This window comes from Lathyrus oleraceus, chromosome 3, assembly GCF_024323335.1.
Source record: "Lathyrus oleraceus cultivar Zhongwan6 chromosome 3, CAAS_Psat_ZW6_1.0, whole genome shotgun sequence".
Taxonomy (NCBI): domain Eukaryota; kingdom Viridiplantae; phylum Streptophyta; class Magnoliopsida; order Fabales; family Fabaceae; genus Lathyrus; species Lathyrus oleraceus.
The window spans coordinates 531,609,048-531,630,000 of record NC_066581.1 but is presented as its reverse complement, the minus strand read 5'-3'; the positions used below and the strand labels follow the sequence as shown (position 1 = coordinate 531,630,000).

General features: G+C 38.6%; 1 protein-coding gene across 1 annotated transcript; it reads left to right on the top strand.

Annotated features, from left to right (window-relative positions):
* Positions 1–1,525: 1,525 nt before the first annotated feature.
* Positions 1,526–2,104, top strand: LOC127128717 (uncharacterized). The gene is made up of 2 exons (XM_051058093.1): positions 1,526–1,617; positions 1,718–2,104. Exons 1-2 carry the CDS (start codon positions 1,560–1,562, stop codon positions 2,005–2,007), a joined length of 348 nt encoding a protein of 115 aa, XP_050914050.1. The 5' UTR covers positions 1,526–1,559; the 3' UTR covers positions 2,008–2,104.
* Positions 2,105–20,953: the final 18,849 nt, after the last annotated feature.

Here is a 20,953-nt window from a genome sequence, read left to right as displayed (position 1 = left end):
ATATAATTAAAGTTTTAAATAGAAAGTTTTTTCATAATGGAATTTATTTTATATTCCTTATTTATGTTATTATTATTTATTTTTATATATATATATATATATATATATATATATATATATATATATATATATATATATATATATATATATATATATATATATATATATATATATTCTTACTCCAAGAGTAAGTCACTCATTATTATTCCTAATCTTCTCCATTAGTTTTTTTAATTCAATGGCTTAAAATAATAAATAATTAAATACGAATAGAGAAAAGTATGTTCAGCACATAACTAGTTATTGTTAATTATTTTGAACCAACCGATCAAAAGGAATTAATGGATATATACCCGTAGCTTAAATAATAATTTTATTTTTTAAGATGGATACTCATAATAGTTTGTTTTGGAAATTCTAATTTAGTGTAATATAATTAACATTTTAAATAGAAAGTTTTTTCATAATGGAAATATTTTTATATTCCTTATTTATGTTATTATTATTTATTTAAACGCAAAAAATTATTTATATACATAAGAAAATATATTTTTAATCCAAGAGTAAGTCACTCATTGTTATTCCAAATCTTCTCCATTAGTTTTTTTTAATTCAATGGCTTAAAATAATAAGTATATATATATATATATATATATATATATATATATATATATATATATATATATATATATATATATATATATATATATATATATATATATATATATATATATATATATATATATATATATTCTTACTCCAAGAGTGAGTAAGTCACTCATTATTATTCCTAATCTTCTCCATTAGTTTTTTTAATTCAATGGCTTAAAATAATAAATAATTAAATACGAATAGAGAAAAGTATATTCATCACATAACTAGTTATTGTTAATTATTTTGAACCAGCCGATTAAAAGGCATTAATGGATATATACCCATAGCTTAAATAATAATTTTATTTTTTAAGATGGATACTCATAATAGCTTGTTTTGGAAATTCTAATTTAGTGTAATATAATTAACATTTTAAATAGAAAGTTTTTTCATAATGGAAATATTTTTATATTCCTTATTTATGTTATTATTATTTATTTAATCACAAAAAATTATTTATATATATAAGAAAATATATTTTTAATCCAAGAGTAAGTCACTCATTGTTATTCCAAATCTTCTCCATTAGTTTTTTTAATTCAATGGCTTAAAATAATAAGTAATTAAATACGAATAGAGAAAAGTATATTCATCAAATAACTATTATAACTATTATTGATTGTTAATTATTTTGAACCAACAGATTTAAAAGGAATTAATGGATATATACCCATAGCTTAAATAATAATATTATTTTTTAAGATGGGATATTCATACTAGTTTGTTTTGGAAATTCTAATTTATTGTTTATATTCCTTATTTATGTTATTATTTATTTTTTAATAGCAAATACAAAATTAGTAATTGCATTTAATTTATTTTTCCATTTGATACTATAAATAGTGTGACAATGGCCACTCTTTTCTCACACAAAAATAATTTACAGGTTTACACTCATATCTCAAATGGCCTCTATTTTCAACATTCTCTCCATCACTCTCTTCCTTGCCCTAGTTTACAAAGGTATCGTACCTTTCATATTTTATAGCATGAATAATCTCTTTGGGTTATTTGATTTATTATTTTCATTAGTTTGATATTTAATTTATGGTTGATATTGCAGTTTATGGAGAACATTGTAATTTGAGTAACATTGAGGTTAAACAAACCAAAACATCAGGCTCAGTGTGGAATGTTACTGTGACCAACAACTGTATTTGCACTCAAACAGAAGTGAAGTTCAATACCAAAGGATTTAAGTCAAGCACACCTGTTGATCCAACAATCTTTAGCCAAGATGGTCTTCTCATCCAAGGAGCAGCATTTTATGGATTTCAATTTGCCACCTTCACTTATACTTCTGCTTCTCAGTTTAAATTTATACCAATTTCATCCCTAACTCAATGTTCTTAGGAATTAGAATTATGTTAGGATTATTTTTTATTGTTAACCAAAAATAAAATAGTTACACATTGTATCATGTTTTGAAACCACTTTGAAAATATCAAATATATTATATATGATATTCTCTCTTCCTTTTTAAATTGTTATATCAATTCAGTTTTTATTTTTATGAATATTATTTAGTTATGAATATAAATTATGGATGTTTAAAATCCATGAAATGTGTGTGCTTTAACCTATGATCTTGATTAGGTTATAATATTAGAAAGATAACTTAGGGTAACATGATTTTGATGGTGATACTTGGACGTGAAGGTACCTCGGCGTGTATCGCAAATGAGTGGTAACTTGATTTGTGAATCAATAGGTTTTGTATGGAACATGTTGTAATGGTATGAAAATTTTGGTGAATTATTTTTCCCTATTTTTCCATATATATATATATATATATATATATATATATATATATATATATATATATATATATATATCGTGATTTGAATTATAATAGAAAATTAATATGTTATTGAAAATATTTCATGGGCTCATAAGTGAAGGTTACAAACTTACCCTGAGCTCATAAAATGTGAGCTTTTTTTCTAGACTTGTTCAACCTATATTGAAAATGATTTAAAAATATTACACGCTAAGATAATTACAAAGTCAAAGAAAATATTACTAAAAATCATATGACCAATTTCATAGTGTAACGAACACAATGTAATTATCATATTCGTCTGAAGATATATGATGATCAATTGATAATGTTATCTAAATGAACAATATAAGTATATATAATTAGTATTTAGTAAAACACGGTGAATGTACCTAACTGGATCAAACAATCCATAAGTATTTGATTTATGTAATTCTATAAAAACACGGTGAATGTACCTAAATGGTTAAACAAAATACAAAAAACACGTGGGAATTAGTTCTACACAGAACAATGAATGTACCATAATGAGATATACTTACGTGCACCAAACTTGTAGTAACCCTATGTCCAACCACCGTTTTCCAACAATCATATATTTTATATCTTTTGGAATGATAAATAATTTTGTTAACCCATCTTTCCCTGGATCATATTCTAGCGGAAGAGTAAACATCGCATCTATAACACCCATATATAATATATGTCTAGAATACATATTATACATAGTGTAAAACTGGTACTGAAATACATAAGCGCCTAACAACACAGTATACAGATACATACATGCCCAAAAGAAACATAACATGGCCCAAAATATACACAAAAGTGCCCAAAATAAAACTACTAGGAGCTAGAACATTAAACAATGATCCCAAAAATATCTACGCAGCGGAATAGCCATCCAGTCGACAGGTAAGCAAAACATCACTCTATCTTGTCCTTACCCTTCATCTGCTCATAACCACCTGAAAAATAATCAACAACGTGGGGTGAGATAATAATCTCAGTGGGTTCTCTATCTTATGGGTCCACTCGGCTCTACAGGGTTTTCTAATCAATATTCAACTCATAATCAACTCAAGTCAACAAGGGAACAGAGACTTGAGCGATAGGGAAACTAACTCGTAATGTATGGAAACATGCACCTGAGTTCTCAAAACTCAACCACGATCATTATTCAGATCACGACACATCAATTCCCAAACGAACTTACGTCTAAGCCATTCCCGGTTCATGCATGCTCTTATGATTCGACTTTCGCAGTGGATATCGGGTCCTCTATGAGGCTTAATTCCCAAGTTCAAGCGACCGTCACCCGTATGGGCCTCTAACCCACTTAGGGTTTCTTTCATCGTATGGGCCTCTAACCCACTTAGATGTCCACCTTTCCCCCACGTCCGCCGTGGTTGGGACTCAAACCCAATTGAGGGTCGAATCATCGGTCTCACATCCCAATGCTTACAAATTTAAGCATACCAAATAGAGATATGCACTATCACAGAAAAACACACATTCTGAATACATCATCGATTCCAAAAAATATCATCGGTTCCATGAACCATAACAAAATCCATCAATCACATGCGACTTCATTCACCATAATACACAAACAATAAACTGGCATGTTCCATAAAATGCGTCTCATTCTCAATCAAGGCAACAATTCGTCCACGACCTCCACATAAGCGTCGTACAAATTAATACCTTCATTCAATGTTATCTAAGTTATAAACCTAGCTTATGGCCTAATACCAATCCTAGATTAACTTACTAGATTCATCATGTAATTTTCACCATTAACATGTATTCAACATAAGCATAGCCTCACAAATGATTAATGGTTGGAAGAATGCATTTAGAAACACTTAAGAAATGGATTTTGAAGTTTTTAACACAAGTCAGTCGATTGGTTGGGGAGGCCCAATCGATTAGTTCCTCTCACATTTCTGTTTTTCAAAGTTTACTGAGGATCAATCGATTGATCCTGAGTGTTAATCGATTGGCTCACTAAAAATTTTCCACTGTTCATATACAGAAAGTTTATGCAATCGATTGTAATGCACTGTCAATCGATTGATCCTGTAAAAATTACATTTTCTATAGAACAAAAGGGTTGTGTAATCGGTCCGTTGCAGGGACTAATTGATTGGTCCACTCACATTTTCACATTTCCAATTCACAGAACACCATATCCTTTGTTATTCCATTTCTAACAAAACACCACTTCTTCTTCCAATAAAACCCATCATACTACATGTTCTTATAGACATATAAATCAAGGATTCCAAGCTCATAATCACAAGAATTTCAAGGTCATAACCACAACCACAATAAATCATGTAATCACAACAATCATGAAGAACATATCAAGGACATGTTCATAAAAACAACAACATCAAAAGAAATATTCATCACATAACATGGATTGTTCATGATTTATCTATGATTCTACAATCCTAATCTTCTAGAAATCTAAGGTTTCTAACTAGAACCCACCTCAAGAAATTGAAGAGGAGAAGTTGTTGAAGATGAGTCGAGGATGAATATGATGGTGTAGGTTCCAAGCTTTTGATTCCTCTAAGTTCTTCTTCTTCTTCTTCACTAACCTTGTTTTCTCTTCTTCTCTTGAGCTCCTTATTTATTTCTATTCTTTCTGATACCAAGAGAAGACAATTGGTATGTGGTAGGTAACATGAGGTAGTAACATGTGGTGGTGAATGATTCAAAGACTAGTTGCAAGTGGCCAAGAGAATGTGTGGTAAGAAAGTGGTTATAGGTAGTAAAAAATATCTCAAGTGGCACCATACTGTAACACCTCAAAATTTGCCCTCCTCTCTTGGGACTAGCATAACGTATTACATATCATTTTTAGGTCATTAGGCATTGCATATTGCATATCATGTGGTTACATTGTGCAAGTCATCCTCCTAAGTCTTGATCAGGAGATAAGAGGTTATGTGCAAGCTAGGGTTTTATTGGACTAGATCACTAACTGTCTGAGGGTTGTGGTTCAAATTAGGGTTTTTGATTCTCAAGGAGGTTGGTCTACATCTTGGTTGAATTGATACATCATCATCATCAGGGTTTGATATCATCCAAGAGATTCATCATGCTTGATCAGTTTCCTTGAGATTAGGGTTTTGACCACTGGTCAACCCTAATCAGTTGCATTGGGCCAGTCAGGGTTTTGCAAGGAGATGGGGTCTATAATGGATATGGGGATCATCATGTGATTACATTGAGATTATGGAGGCTAGGGTTTCATCATTGAGCCATTTCATCAGAGATTGGGGCTCAACTTGATCAATGCATTGCCAAATTCATCTATCAGCTGAAAAAGTCAACTGTGGTCAACTGTGCTTGATTTTATGGATTTGGAGGTGGGAGAGAGTTGGATACACTTCATTCATGTTGAAACAAGTTTCATTTGACATGCCAAAGCTCAAGAATGAAGAAAATAAAGTCAGACAAAAAATTGCCAAAAATAGAAAGTGACTTGTAATGGAAGTTTCCAAAAATGGAAAGTTTTTCACCACAAAATTACATGTCCAAAAAAGCTTCAAATGGAAATTTGTCCAACATGAAAGTTGTAGATCTTGATCTCACCTTTCCAAAAAGTCCAAGAACTTGAAATTCCCATGTATGGTTGACAAGTTATGGTCCATTCATTTTCCAAAAAGGCCTATAATCAAAGTGGCATAACTTTCACATGGAATGTCCAAAATGGATGATCTTTTTATGAGCAAACCCCATTTCACATGTACTTTCATGGTGTATGGTCCAAAATCATCAAAAATGGTCAATGCAAAAAGTCAAAATTCAAGTGGACTTAAGTGTATTTTTGGTGTGAACATGTGAATTTGAGCAATACAAGGAATTTGGACATGAGAACCATTCCAACACACTCCAAATATCATTTAGGACTTGTGTGAGCTGTCATGAGTTGTCACATTTCAATATTGGAGAAGGTCATTTTTGCCCTTGCACCTAAATGCACATTTTCACTAATCACATGGTTTTTGCTAATTGAGATTAGCAAAGTGATTAAGGCCTTGGTATTTAATCCTAATTGTAACAGAATTTGTTAATCACAATTGCACATTCCAAGAAATCTAACTGATTTTCCCTCAATTTTCTCCATTTTCTCTCAAATTTCATCAAGCAATTTTTGATCAAAACTTCATCAATTCTTCACCAAATTGAACAATTCTTTTTGATTCGTGCTCCATGAACATCAATCTCCAACTGTTTTGGTGAATCCATGCAAGAAACCTCAAGGATCGCAACTGTTCATAATGTGCACAACAATGGCAACTTGATGATTCTTCCAACTGAAGCATCTTTGAGCTAAGGCACGAGTGGCATTCATCTTCCTATACATCAACCTCGATCTGTTTTGGAAAATTGCACGCGAAAGCATCAAGAACAACAACTGCCATTAACACAAGGTCAATTTTCGAATCTCATCATTTCTTAAATTATGATATGCTTTTGGTAGTTCATTCATCATAGATCAACATGCTATGCTTGGTTTGTGAATTGGTTAACTATGGAGAGAGATATCACGATTTGAATGTTTGTGTTCATAACTTAATTTGCTCGATCCCTTCGCCATGGTTAGAATTAGGAAATTTCAGTTGCATATCTTGAATCCTTGTGGAAAGACGGTTCCAATGGTTATACGTTTGTTGATTTTGGTTGATGTTTGATGTTCTTCGAAATCTGGACATTCGTGATGAAGAACAAGGCCAAAGCGTGTGTTTGATCCATTTTTCTGGATTTCATTTCAAATTACATGTTTACCGCCTGTAGGAACCAATCAGAGAGCGCCTTGTAATGTTTTTGAAACGGCGTCGTTTTGCGCCTGAGCATTAGTATTACCAAAATGCCATTGCCTATTTAATTAAATCTTTATTTCATTTCATTTTTCATTTGTTTTTCAATTTTGTTACATGAACTTAGAAAATTAATAACTCACTCATTTTTTATCCAATTTTGGTGAGGTTTTTTTCACCATTCTCATGATGATGTGTAGAATTTGATTATGATTTTTGTGGATTTTTTGCACGTGTGGAAAATTAATTGGCCTAGGGTTTGTTTCAATGTATGCATTTTGTGCATGTCTTGCCAAATCCTTCATGAAATAGTGATGCTTGCAAAGAAATGGATGAAAATTTTTGTGCTTGTTCTGGACTCATTGCTGGTGATTTTCATGTGTGGTTTGTGATTTTTGGATACTTGGTTGTTGAGATATGATTTTTTGATTAGAGGTGTGACAATTTGTGTCACAACAAGCTAGGTCAACTTCATGATTTTATTTAAAATGCTTAGGGATTTTGGTTTGAGCTGAGATTTTGTGTGGATGAGCATTGATATGTCAAGATTACATGTGAATTTTTCTGGATTTATTGGTTGCATTTTCTAATTGATTGATAATTTTCTTCTCTGTTGGCTCATTTGGTGACCTTGTGTGACACATGTTGGTAATTCATTTGTGAAATTCTCATAGTGTATTGGATGAAGATGAAATTTGATATGAGCATTTTAGACACATTGTAGGACATTGTGGTTTTGATCCCGTTCATTTCTAATATGTTGTCACTGTTTTATGATTTATTGAAGTGGATGCTTGTGTTGATGCCTTGAATTGGCTTGTATAAATGTGTCTGGACTTCATGATTTTCATTGACCTACTTCCTTTTGTCCAATTGAGCTGAAAATTGACATGCTATACATTGAATGTGTCCTGTTTAGGTGTGAATTTTTGTGGAATTAATTGAATTATTTTGGTATGCTTTTGATTGAAATAGTTCTGTTTGGACTTTTGGTGTTGCAAAGTGCATGATTGATGTTAAATTGTGCATGAAATGATAATGGTGAATGATATGAGCATGGGACCAATTGCATTTGCTTTTAGTTTGTTTGAATGTGATTTTGGTTGAATTTCACTTGCTGTTTAGAATTTTTTATCCCCTTTGGACCCTAGGCTTGGCCTAGTGGTCTAGTTTCTCATGTTTTGTTTGGATTTTCAGGATGAAATGCACAATGCTTAAGGAGATTGCTTCAAGTCAATTTGAGTTGACTTATGAATTGTTTTTGACTAACATTGACTTTGTGTTGTAGGGTTTGATGCTTGAGTTTGAGCTCATGGCTTGCACTTATGTGCATTAACTTGTGTTGTCTGTACAGATTAACTGATTAACATTTGCTGTTTATTGTTGGTTTGTCTGAGTACTGATGATACTTGATTGATTTCAGGTACATTAAGTCGCTTTAGTTCTTTAAGAACTTGCTTGCTGCTGCTTGGTTTTTAAACCAATTGAGGTAGAATTTATATTCTCCATGTAGTCTGGAAGACCTGGCCTGTTACTTGGCCAGGCAACTGTCTGAAGTCCTCCTTAAGAGGCGATGTTTCTGATTGTTTACTTTTGTGCCAAGCAGGTAAAGACCTCTATGAGGCAATTGGAGGAATCCAAGGGATATGCAATCTATCCCCCGCTATTCTGTTGAGTCGTCCCTCTGCTCACACCACTGTGTTGATGCATTGGGACATTAACCCAAGATCTTGTGTTGTTGCACAATCGAGTCAGAGTCTTGAGCGTAGAAGGGTCCCTCCATTCTGGACCCACGCTCCTTTGTCTGAAGCTCTCCCTGGCCAGGGATAAGAGCTGTGAAGTCTAATCTTCACTCACCTTTCATCAGCTTCACCTTAGCCTCTCAATGGCAAGGTTAAGAGCTAACTTTACCCTTGTACAGATGACTTGCCTCGGCAGTCCACCCTTGTTTGAGCCTCACTTGACTGGATATAGTGTGTGCTATGTGGATGTTTGCTTTGCTTTATTTTGATTGAGCATGTGTTTTTTATTTTGCCTGTTTAGGTGTAGCTTGCTACCTGTGCAAGTTAGGATAGAAACCATAACATAGGGCAACGATGCATGATAACACTAGGCTCGAGTACAGCTCCCTGGTAGTGTGTCTTCCCTTGGTTTCTGGCTAGAATTTCTTTCCCTTTCAGGGGAACTACATCGCCCTGATCCTCGTTCCAGACGAGGTATGTAGGCAGGAGACCGTGCGAGGTCTCTCTGGGCACTTTTTTTCTTTTTGTGTGCGTTTGCTTGTTAACCCTGTTGTGTGTCAGGATATGGACGTAAGCCCAGCGATTGGCTGTACGTATCCTGATTGTGTTTGTTTGGTTCGGAAGCCGATGTAAGTCCAGCGATTGGCATTCGGGTTCCAGGTTTGCCTGAGTTTGTGTGTGTCTTGTTTGGCGTGCGTGAGCCGAACTACGGCAGCTCTGATTCTCGTTCCAGACGAGATACGTAGGCATAGGATGCGATGTCCTATCGAGCTCTCTTCCTCTTAACCCCACCTGTGTTGTCTTCGGTGCGTGTGTATGTATGGTATTTTAGCAACCTTTTCTTTCTTAGAGCGTGGATCCCGTCGAGTACGACGGACGTGAGGGGTGCTAATACCTTCCCCTTGCGTAACCGACTCCCTTACCCTTTCTCTTTGGTCGCGAGACCATGCTTTTTCCAGATTTCTCTGAGCGTTTCCTTTCCCTATCTTGGGATAAATAACGCGCAGTGGCGGCTCTGTGTTATTTTTTGTTTTAGCCCGCCGGTTGTTTTTCGCGGATGCGACAGCTGGCGACTCTGCTGGGGACCCATATAGATGTTGACCTGTGCTGGTCCATCTTCCCTAAGCGAGTTCTTCGTAGCGTTCTAGGATGGTTTAGGTTGTTTGTTTTGCTTTATTTATTGCATTTATTATTCTAACCATGTATATTTGCATAAATATTTGCATGCATCATACTATCATGTTGTCGTCCTCTGTGCAGGTGGTTCCTCTGTTTTGGGGTGGGTGTTCTGAGTGGGGCTAAAACCCAGGCCCGAGTATACACCTAGGATTAGTGTGGTCTCATGTTGCCTCTTTCATGTTAGGTCAATATGTGCCTGGCAACGTGATGTACCACAAGCCGGACGAGGTTCATTTGATAGTGCTTTCCTCAGTGGGGTACTCCACTTTGGTTGAGTTACTTCATCTGAACTGTTGACTCCGGTGACCGATCATTTCCCGGATCTTTGGTTTAGACGATCTTAAGAGAGCTGCAATGGCACACCCGAAAGGGCAAACCTGTAACACCCCGATAAAATATGATAATTATTTAATTTAAGTTTAATAGTATATTATGATGATAATATGAATGAGAGGGTATTATTTAGATAAACCATTCATATATATTATTATTATATTTATTAATTTAATTAAATAATTGGAATATTATTGGATTATTATTATTGGAATTATAAAGTTGGAATTAGAACGATTTTTGGAATCAGTAAAGAGTCCCATTTAGAAAAAGGGTTTTTCACGTGGAAACAGAGAAGCGACTGAAAAGTGGAAAAAGGGGAAAACAGAGAAGAAACTGAGAAAGGGAGAAGAAGAGGCTAGGGCTCAAGAGGAGAATTCACGACTGTTGAAGGTCGAAGAATCAATTGCCGGATTAACTCAGGTAAGGGGGTTTATCGTCGTTTAATGGGTATTATGGGTTAACATGTAATGGGTAGTGATAAGCCATTGAATTGACCCTAATCAGGATGATAAATGTTGTAAATTGTGATGGATAAATTACGTGAAAACTGTGAATGAACCTATATTTGGATGAGTCGTAATTTTCTGGACGTGTGGCTTTTTACGTAATCGAAATCGGAGGTCCGGAAGTCCTCCAACGGCGAAAAATGCGGGTAATTCTGCATTCTGTTCGTTGTTAGCGCAGGAACAGCTTTCTGTCTTGCGTTAACCGGTTAACCCAGGGCGTTAACCGGTTAACACTGTTATGATAATTAAAAAAATAAATTTTTTGTCTTGCGTTAACAGGTTAACCCAGGGCGTTAACAGGTTAACATTGTTATAATTTGCCAAAAACGTATTCTGTCTTGCGTTAACGGGTTAACCAAATGCGTTAACAGGTTAACGCTGTTGAAATACTGTTAGAATTGCATTCTGTCTTGCGTTAACAGGTTAACCCAGGGCGTTAACCGGTTAACACTGTTGAAATACTGTTAGAATTGCATTCTGTCTTGCGTTAACAGGTTAACCCAGGGCGTTAACCGGTTAACACTGTTGAAATACTGAAAAATTGTATTCTGTCTTGCGTTAACAGGTTAACCAAATGCGTTAACGGGTTAACACTGTTGGAAAAGTGGAAATTTGATATTTAAATATTGTGGACATATTTGATGATTAGCCTATATTGGTGTATGATATAGTAGGGATTATTTCCCGTTGTTTTGAGCAGTATAGGTATTAGTAGAGTGTGCTAATACTGTGATTTATTATTTGGCATGACATGATATGCTTCTGTGATAAATATGCTGATGATGTATGATGGTATGCATAATGTTGTGAATATATCTATTATGTATGCAATTGTGGATGGACTGTTTATGGCTTAGAGTGTGAGCATATGTCCATTGTGGATTGTTGTTGATGTTGCATGCTAGGTGATTTAGCGTGCATAACATGGCCTTTATGGTGGTAGCTAATTCCCATGGTGAGGAATTAGTGAGTTGTTTATGGCTTAGAGTGTGAGCATATGTCCATTGTGGATTGTTGTTGATGTTTGCATGCTAGGTGATTTAGCGTGCATAGCATGGCCTTTATGGTGGTAGCTAATTCCCATGGTGAGGAATTAGTGAGTGAGTCACTAGGTCTCAAATGAGTGGGACTAGTGAGCTTGGTAGCCGTATCTGGGTTTGATCGGTGAGGTTGAACTATGTGTTCACGAATAGTCGGTACCGCATGCATGGAGTCTCATTTCATAATGTATGTATGGCGTATAATATGAATGAATGTATTCCAATATTATACGTGTGTTTTGTGTTTGTGTTTGTGTTGAGTATGATTATGAGTTGATGTTGCCGTTGCTGAATGTGTGATATGATTAGGGTGATGAATGTGTTAATTTACTTAACATTACATGATATTTTATAATGCTTATTATATCGATTGAGGAACTCACCCTTACAACTATGTTTCAGGTAACGAGCAGTGATTGAGTAGAAGCTAGTGCTTGGAGTCTAGTGTAGTTCCTTAGTGAGTCATGCTCTGGTATATGTAACATCGGGACGGGACGTTTTACTTTGTTTTCATTGTTGGTTGTTGAACAATTTTACATGTAATGTGTTACATGGTTCGAATGTTGTTAGATTTCTATCCGCTGCGAATTGTGCAATGTTTTATTTTGATTAATAAATGAGCATGACAAGTTATTTGGTGATTGGTGTGAAGTGTCAAGTGTGACACCCTGAAACTGCATATCTACTCTGATTTATATTTTGTTGTTTTAATTAATTATTGGGGTATTTTAGAAGGGTGTTACAAAACCCATTGAGTATCTTTGCCCGATTGTCGAGACTATTATCCGCCTTAGGATGACCTGATTAGAATTTACCTGTGAGGGGAGGGTAATTCTTTCAGATGCATTGTTCAGATGGTGACTCAGATGGTGACTTTTGGTTCCGTTGATCATGGTCTTATTTATAAGTCGGATTTATGGCCGTTTATTTCCGAGACGCCGGAATGCTGTCCGAGTTATTTATCAGTGGGGATCCGTTTATTTCAGGATTCCCCGGGCCGATTCAGAGGTTTTCAGGTTATCTGCTCAGAGGTTGTTTGGTGATGATGATGATGGTGTACCTTTCAGTTCCGTTTATTTCGGAACTCCCTTGAGTCGGATTTATGGTTACCTATTCCCTCAGATGGTTGTGATCGGTTCAGAGATCAGGGCTGGGACTCAGAGCAACGGATGATCAGACGACTTGGAGGATGGCCCAGTGCATTGCATACATCTGCATCATTTTCATTTTGCATTCATCTGCATCGAACCTATGTCTAGTCATATGGGGAGTATTATTGTTTGAGAATCTGGTTGAGAGACATCTTGAATTTCAGAATGTGGATGTCAAAATATTATCTGTCTCGATGAAGCCAGAATCAAAGGACAGAGTCTTCCTCATATGGATAGATGGTGCATGCGTGAGTCATACTAACCCATTTGCTGTTTTGTAGGTGTCAACCGGTGCGCATAGCTTGTTTGCTCAGATATCCTGCTAGGGGCAACAAATCCAAACTGATGGATCCTCCCAACGCTGACATCCTCGAACTGAAAGAGATGGTGAGGGATTTGTTCAGTGTTGTGCAAGGGCTTGCCTTGGGGCAGAAAGCCGTGGCCGAGAGATTAGAAAGGATTGAGGGCTGGATGATCAAGGAGAAAGTTCAGGGAAAGGCTCTGTCATCTGAAGTAACAAATCCCTCTGGCTCTGTAGTGAAGAAATCCCTTGACAGTGGTCAGCCCAAGAAGAAGGTTGAATCAGGTGGTGCGCAGACTAAAAGAGAATGCGGTAAGGATCGTTACCACCCTTATGCTGCCACCGTAACCATTCCTGTTGGTGATTCATCTGCACCACAGCGGCAACAGTCACCTCAACAGAGGACACAAAGAGCTGTAGGCCAAGTGAGAAGGAGGACGACAGATCGTCATTTCAATAAGCCGCCCGTGACTTACGCCTCTCTGTTTAAAAGGTTGAAAGATCTTGGGTTGGTGCAGCCGAGGATATTGGTTCCAGGGAAACCGGATCAGAGGGTTGCCAGTTATGATGAGAATGTCAGGTGTGAATTCCATGCTGGGGCACCCGGACATCATGTTGAGGATTGCAAAGCTTTTAAGCATGTGGTCCAGGACTTGGTGGATTCTAAGGTAATCAGCTTTGCACCGACGACAGATGATAGCGCTAACCCTGTGACAAGGCATGGTCCTGTAAAAGTGGAGATGATGTCGGGGGACAAGAAAGGGATAGAGGTGACTGAGAAGGATCAGTTAAGAATGCCCATGTCTGTGGTCCCAAAACGCCCGACGAAAAATGGAGCTTTCCCTCGTGTTGATGATTGTTGTGCAGCCATCGCTACAAAAGGGTGTGTGGTAATTGGGGGAACGGTCCAGAGAAAGATGAAAGTAGAAATGGACGATGCAAGGTGTAAAGCACTCAGTCTGGCAGCTGAAATCGTCAAGGTGGAAAATGCCATTGGTGTTGAGAAAGAGAAAAAGCCGTCCATTTCTTCTTACAAGCAGGCATTGGAAGTGGTGAGAAATGGAGGGATCCTAGGCTGGGGACAGATCATAGGCATTGTGGTAAAGGCGGATATGTTTGGGATTGGTTATCATCCAGGTCAAGACTCGTCTGAGCAGAACAGAGGACGTCGTCCGTCGTTCACCTTTGTCAGTGCCGGAATGCTAGATTCGGATCACGCCTGTACAGTGAGTAAAGAAACTGACAGTGACTGGGAGATTGATCAATGGATAAGATTGTGCGTACCAGGCAACTGGAAGGCCTAAAAAGATCATCACTGTCACTCATCCGGAAGAGTAATATTTCTTGTTTCTCAATATTGTTTGCATGAAAGCCTTATGTGTTGCCTGACACGTAATGGTTCATTGTAAGGGCCACCTCATGTTTCATTTTGCAACATTTTGCATCATAAATAAATGGATGTTTTAATTAAAAGCGGTGTTCCCTGTTTTTCATTCATTTTTGCAGTTTAAAAACAAATAAAAATGGCAATGTTTGTTTTTTTTCCCTTTTTGATTTGTCTTGTTCCAATTTCGAAAAGATAATTCTCCGGATCTCATTGATAAAAATTTGGTTACACCTCATATGACTTCGACAATCCAATCTATCATGCCGAAGAAGAAGGCGAAGAAGATTGTGATCTACAAGAATTAGCCAGGTTGTTTAAACAAGAGGAGAAGGTGATTCAGCCGCATGAGGAGCGATTGAGATCGTGAACTGTATACTGCCGAGGTCAGAAAGGAAATGAAAATTGGGGGTCGTTTCAGAGGCGAGCCGAAAGCAGAATGGTAGTCCTGTTGAAAGAGCATGTGGATACCTTCACCTGGTCATGTCAGGATATACCAGGGTCGGATACCGATGTCGTTATGCACAAGCTACCATGGAGAGAAGATTGTCCTCTAGAGAAGAAGAATGTCGGTGTCGTGTATCAGGGAGTCATGGTGACTTTGTTTCATGATATGATTCATCATGAAATCAATTGCTATGTTGATGACATGATAGCAAAGTCCCAAACAGAAGAGGGGCATCTGGTGGATCTGACCAAGATGGGTCAACTGGTTGAGACAATTCAAACTGAAGTTGAACCAAAGTAAGTGCACTATCAGAGTGCGGGCCGGTAAGCTGTTGGGGGTTCATTATAAGAGAGGAATCGAGGTTGATCCTGCTAAAAAAAAAAAAAGCAATAAGAAAAAATGCCTGAACCGAGAATAAAGAAAGAAGGTTCGTGGTTTCTTAGATAGATTGAACTACATGTGATGGTTCACATCTCATCTAACAGCCACATATGAACCCATATTCAAGATGTTGAAAAAAAAGATCAAACGGTCAGGTGAAATAATGATGGCCAAGGGGCATGGAAAAAATAAAAAAATAAATTGCAGGAACCTCTGATTCTGACGTCTCCCTGTGGAGGGACGACCATCAATCTGGTACTTGACAGCCTTCAAGGGGTCTATGAGGTGCGTATTGTGTCAGCATGACGAGTCTTGTCGAAAAGAGCATGCAATTTACCTTAGCAAAAAGTTTACCGACTGTGAAACAATACATTCACTATTCGAGAAAACTTGATGTACTTTGGCATAGGCTGCTCGCCGACTGAGACAGTGTATGCTGGTTCATACCACTTTGTGGATTTCGAGATGGATCCGATCAAGTATGAGTTTGAGAATCCAGCATCGACCGGACGGGTTGTGAGAGTGCAAAATAATGTTGACTGATTCGGGATACTCTCAGAAAGCAATCAAGGAGTGTATTGTCTGATTACCTCGCCCGGCAACCCGTGGAGGATTATCAACCGATGAAGTTTGAGTTCCCTGATGAGGACATCTCGAGGTGCTCATATTGAAAGATTTTGAGGAACCAATCCCGGAGGAGGGGCCTGACCCCGAATTCGAACGGATTCTGATGTCTGATGGGGCCATTAACATGAATGGAAGCGGAGTTGGTGCTGCTTTGGTTATGCCAAAGAGATTCCCACATTCCTTGTGCTGCTTGACTAGCATTTGAATGCGCAAACGATGTGGCAAGTAGGAAACTGGTATCCTGGGTATCGAACTTCGGTGCGCCTACTGGGGCAACGCCTTTCTCACTGGTATATGGAATGGAGGCTGTATTACCTGTTGAAGTTCAGATTCCCTCTTTGAGAGTCCTGATGGACGTAAAATTGCAAGAGGCTGAATGGGTAAAGACCCGGTATGAAGAGCTGAGCCTGATTGAGGAAAAGAGGCTGGCAGCCATCTGTCATGGGCAGTTATACCAGCAGCGGATGAAGCGTGCTTTTGACAGAAAGGTACGACCTCGGGTATATCACGTAGGTGATATGGTGCTGAAAAGGATCCTTCCTCCTCAAAACGATCGAAGGGGCAAATGGACGCCGAATTATGAAGGTCCATTCGTGGTCAAGAAGGTTTTCTCTGGCGGAGCTTTGTTGCTGACGACCATGGATGGCGAAGATTTTCCATCCCCTGTGAATGCGGACGCAGTTAAAAAAATACTTCGTGTAAAGAGACCCGCTGGACGAAAAGAACAAAATAGTCCAGGCAAAAATGGGCATCCCGGCGAACCAAAAAACAGAAAGAAAGGTTCGGGCAAAAATTAGGGATAAAAAGAAAAAACTGTACACCCGGCAAGTCGAAAACCTGAAAAGGCGACTTGGGCAAAAATGGGTATCCCGGTGGACTGAAAACCCGGAAGGGCGGTCCAGGCAAAAGAGAGATTGAAACGAACAACTGCGTCCAGCATGATCGTTTGCGCTTTGGTTAAAGCATCATGGATAATGCCCGGTGGGGATCAATCAGAAACGTCTTGTTCAGAAGGCAGAAGGCATGGAGAGTCTGAAGACATATGGGGTGTAACCGAGTTGGAACTTGATGAGATCGCGGTTTCACATTGCCATTAGGATAGATTTTTTCCTTTTGTGCAATTACCTCTTTTCAGGAATTGCTTCCTTTGTATTGCTCAATTTGAGCCACACAATTTCCAATCAATAAAATGCATATTCAGTCAAATAATTTTGTTTTTGTTTTTCATTACCGCTTTGATTGCAAAAACATCCAGTTATTTTTGATAAAGAATCTTTGCATTTTAAGACATACAGGTCCCTTCCAATGCATGCTTATAAGATTGAAGCTTGAAATCTTATTCGGAAGGTTGAGTGACCCAAGTGTTGAAATCTTGACGCGCCTGGGGCACGGTTTTATCTAACGATCTGTTTTGCAGGTGCTGTTAGGTATTTTCACTCACTTGCAGGTTGTGATGTGGAAGCTTTTGACAAGACAAATCCCCGTGGAGTCCGATCAGGGACGAATGAATGGATAGAGAAGCGATGAGAGACGTCGAGACGTACGACGATCCTGGAAATTAATCAAGAAGACTCTTCAAAGTCGGAAGATTGAAAATCTGTATAAACCCCAGGAGTTCGATCTTCGTCGAGCGCGGAGCAGTTGGGAATACAAGATGATGGAGCAGAAAAGGTCCAGACGAGTCTGGGAATTCTCAAAAGTGGAAAGCTGATACGAGATTGGGAGGCGGATACCGTGGTTCGACGAGTCGATGGGTGTTCTGTACCAACTTTTCTCATTTCCCTAGCTAAGTCCCCAAGCAGAATCAGAGGACTAGCTCCCCAGCAGATCCAAGGTCTATGGTTCTCCTAGCCGAGTCAGGATGGTTATCCCCGGCAGATTTAAAACGGTGTTTCCTCAGCAGCCAGGCCCGAAGGTTGCTATTCCCCGAGTGGAGCGGGTTTTCAATGAAATATATCTCCAGCAGTGTTCATCCTACCAGTGGATTGGATGAGTTTCCGTAGCAGACTGATATCTGCATCTCCAGCAGTGTATCCTATGTGTGGATTGGATGGGTCTTCCCCAGCGGAGTAGCATTCGTTTCCCCTAGCAGGGTCAGGATGGTTATCCCCGGCAGGTGTCAGATCGATGCTTCCCCAGTCGACAGGTCTGGAGGTTGCTGTTTCCCAGCAGGGCTATATGTGAGCATTTCCCCAGTGAAGTTGCCAGGTATTTGTGAGGGTTCTCCAAGCAGAGTTGGGATGTATATCCCCAGCAAGTCAAAGATCGAGGTATCCCCACAGAGTGTTGGTGGTTCTTATCCCCCAGCAATTTCCCGAGCGGATTGGGTGCAAAGGAGATTCTTCCCCAGCAAGGGTTACCTTTCCCAGCAGCAGCAGTACTATTCCCCAGCGGGGTGGAGATCGGAAAATTGACGAGTTCCTCAACAGAGTGTCTCGTGCTCCTCAGAAGAGTCCCTTGAGGGGGATACTTTTTATACATTCATCATGAAAAAAATAGCATGGCATATTGCATAATAAATCGCGTAGCATTTCCATAATTATGGAGCATTACGCAGAAAAATCAATCATGCATCATATTGCAAGCATAGGCTAGTCTCAAGCCGTGGTTACCGTTTGAGACGTGGTTTTGCCAGTGGATGAAGATGCTACCCAAACCGTGGTTATCGTTTGAGAAGTGGTTTTGCCCGAAGAGCAAGGTGATACTCTGAGGAGTTCAGCATCGTGGTGTTGGGTCAACAAGGTTCTCCAGTAGTGCGATACTGGAGGAATTCTTTTCCGTCGGACAGAGATGGAAATGTTACGCGATCAGCGTGATTCAAGCTGTGGTTACCGCTTAAGGTTTGGTTTCCCCGGAAATGGGAAGATGTTACTCCGAGGAGTTTGGTTTTGTAGCAACAATATTCCCCAATAGTGCGATATTGGAGGAAGAATTTCTGTCGTGCGAGATGGAAGTTGGAAGATGTTTCTCTGCGGAGTTCAGTATCGGGATTTTGGAGCAACTGTATCTACCAGTCATCAGTAAGTGTCTGGTCGAGTTTTGTTTGATGCCTGTCAACATCATTGTTCGATGTCTGGTAAACATCATTGTTCGATGTCTGGTAAACATCATTGTTCGATGTCTGGTAAACATCATTGTTCGATGTCTGGTAAACATCATTCTTCGATGTCTGGTAAACATCATTCTTCGATGTCTTGTAAACATCATTGTTCGATGTCCTGTAAACATCATTGTTTGATGCCTGTAAACATCATTGTTCGATGTCCTGTAAACATCATTGTTTGATGCCTGTAAACATCATTGTTCGATGTCCTGTAAACATCATTGTTCGATGTCCTGTCAACATCATTGTTCGATGCCTGTCAACATCATTGTTTGATGTCCTGTAAACATCATTATTCGATGTCCAGTAACATCACTGTTCGATGTCCAGTAAACGTCGAGTTCCCTCCCGGTCATTGTTTAGTGTCTTGTCGAGTTTTCTTTGGTGTCTATCAACATCATTGTTCGATGTCTTGTAAACATCCTTGTTCGATGTCCAGTAAACATCCTTGTTCGATATCCAGTAAACATCATTGTTCGATGTCCAGTAAACATCATTGTTTGGTGTCAGTAACATCACTGTTCGATGTCCAGTAAACGTCGAGTTCCCTCCCGGTCATTGTTTAGTGTCTGGTCGAGTTTTCTTTGGTGTCAGTAAACATCATCGTTCGATGTCCAGTAAACGTCGAGTTTCCCCCAGTCATCAGTAAGTGTCTGGTTGAGTTTTCTTTGGTGCCTGTCAACATCATTGATTCGATGTCCAGTAAACGTCGAGTTTATTCCCAGTCATCAGTCAGTGCCTGGTTGAAGGTGTACTATCTGATATGTCGCCATGGGAGTGGTGTTTTGGTGTTATTTCCGACGTTGCCAGCGGAATTATCACAAGAAAAGGAAATGTGGAGACATTTTCTGGAGAACGGGGTTCAAATGGAGAAAGGGAAATGTTGAGACATTTTTTGGAGAGCGGGGTTCAAATGGAGATTGGAGTTGAAGATTATATCCGGGACGAGGTCCTCAGGATTATCTTCTGTTCATGTGTCACCTTAGACTTTGGCTGAGGTCAATAGAGGTCGTTATAGGTGTCTTCTGAAGAAGAGATGCACATGTTACCTTCCTTTTGTGAAGGTTTACCCTCTGATATGTCGCCCTCAGAGTGGTGTTTGGTGTTATTTCCGACGTTGCCAGCGGAATTATCACGAGAGATGGGAGAACGGGGTTCAAATGGAGAAAGGGAAATGTTGAGACATTTTCTGGAGAGCGGGGTTCAAATGGAGAAAGGGAGATATTGCGGCATTTTCTGGAGAATGGGGTTCACAATGGCGATCACAAGTTATCGTCAGGCGACTGGGGTTCAAACTGGAGAATGGGGTTCATTATTTGGCAAATAGGATGTTGGGGTTCAAATGCAGTGATCGGGGATCATTTGCGCAAAAAAGAAATTTCGGGGTTCAAGGAAAAAAAAAGAAATAATAATCCCCAGCGGATGTGGGGTTCAGACCAAGGTTATTCCTGCGTTACCATTTATTTTGGTATCCAGGTTGATG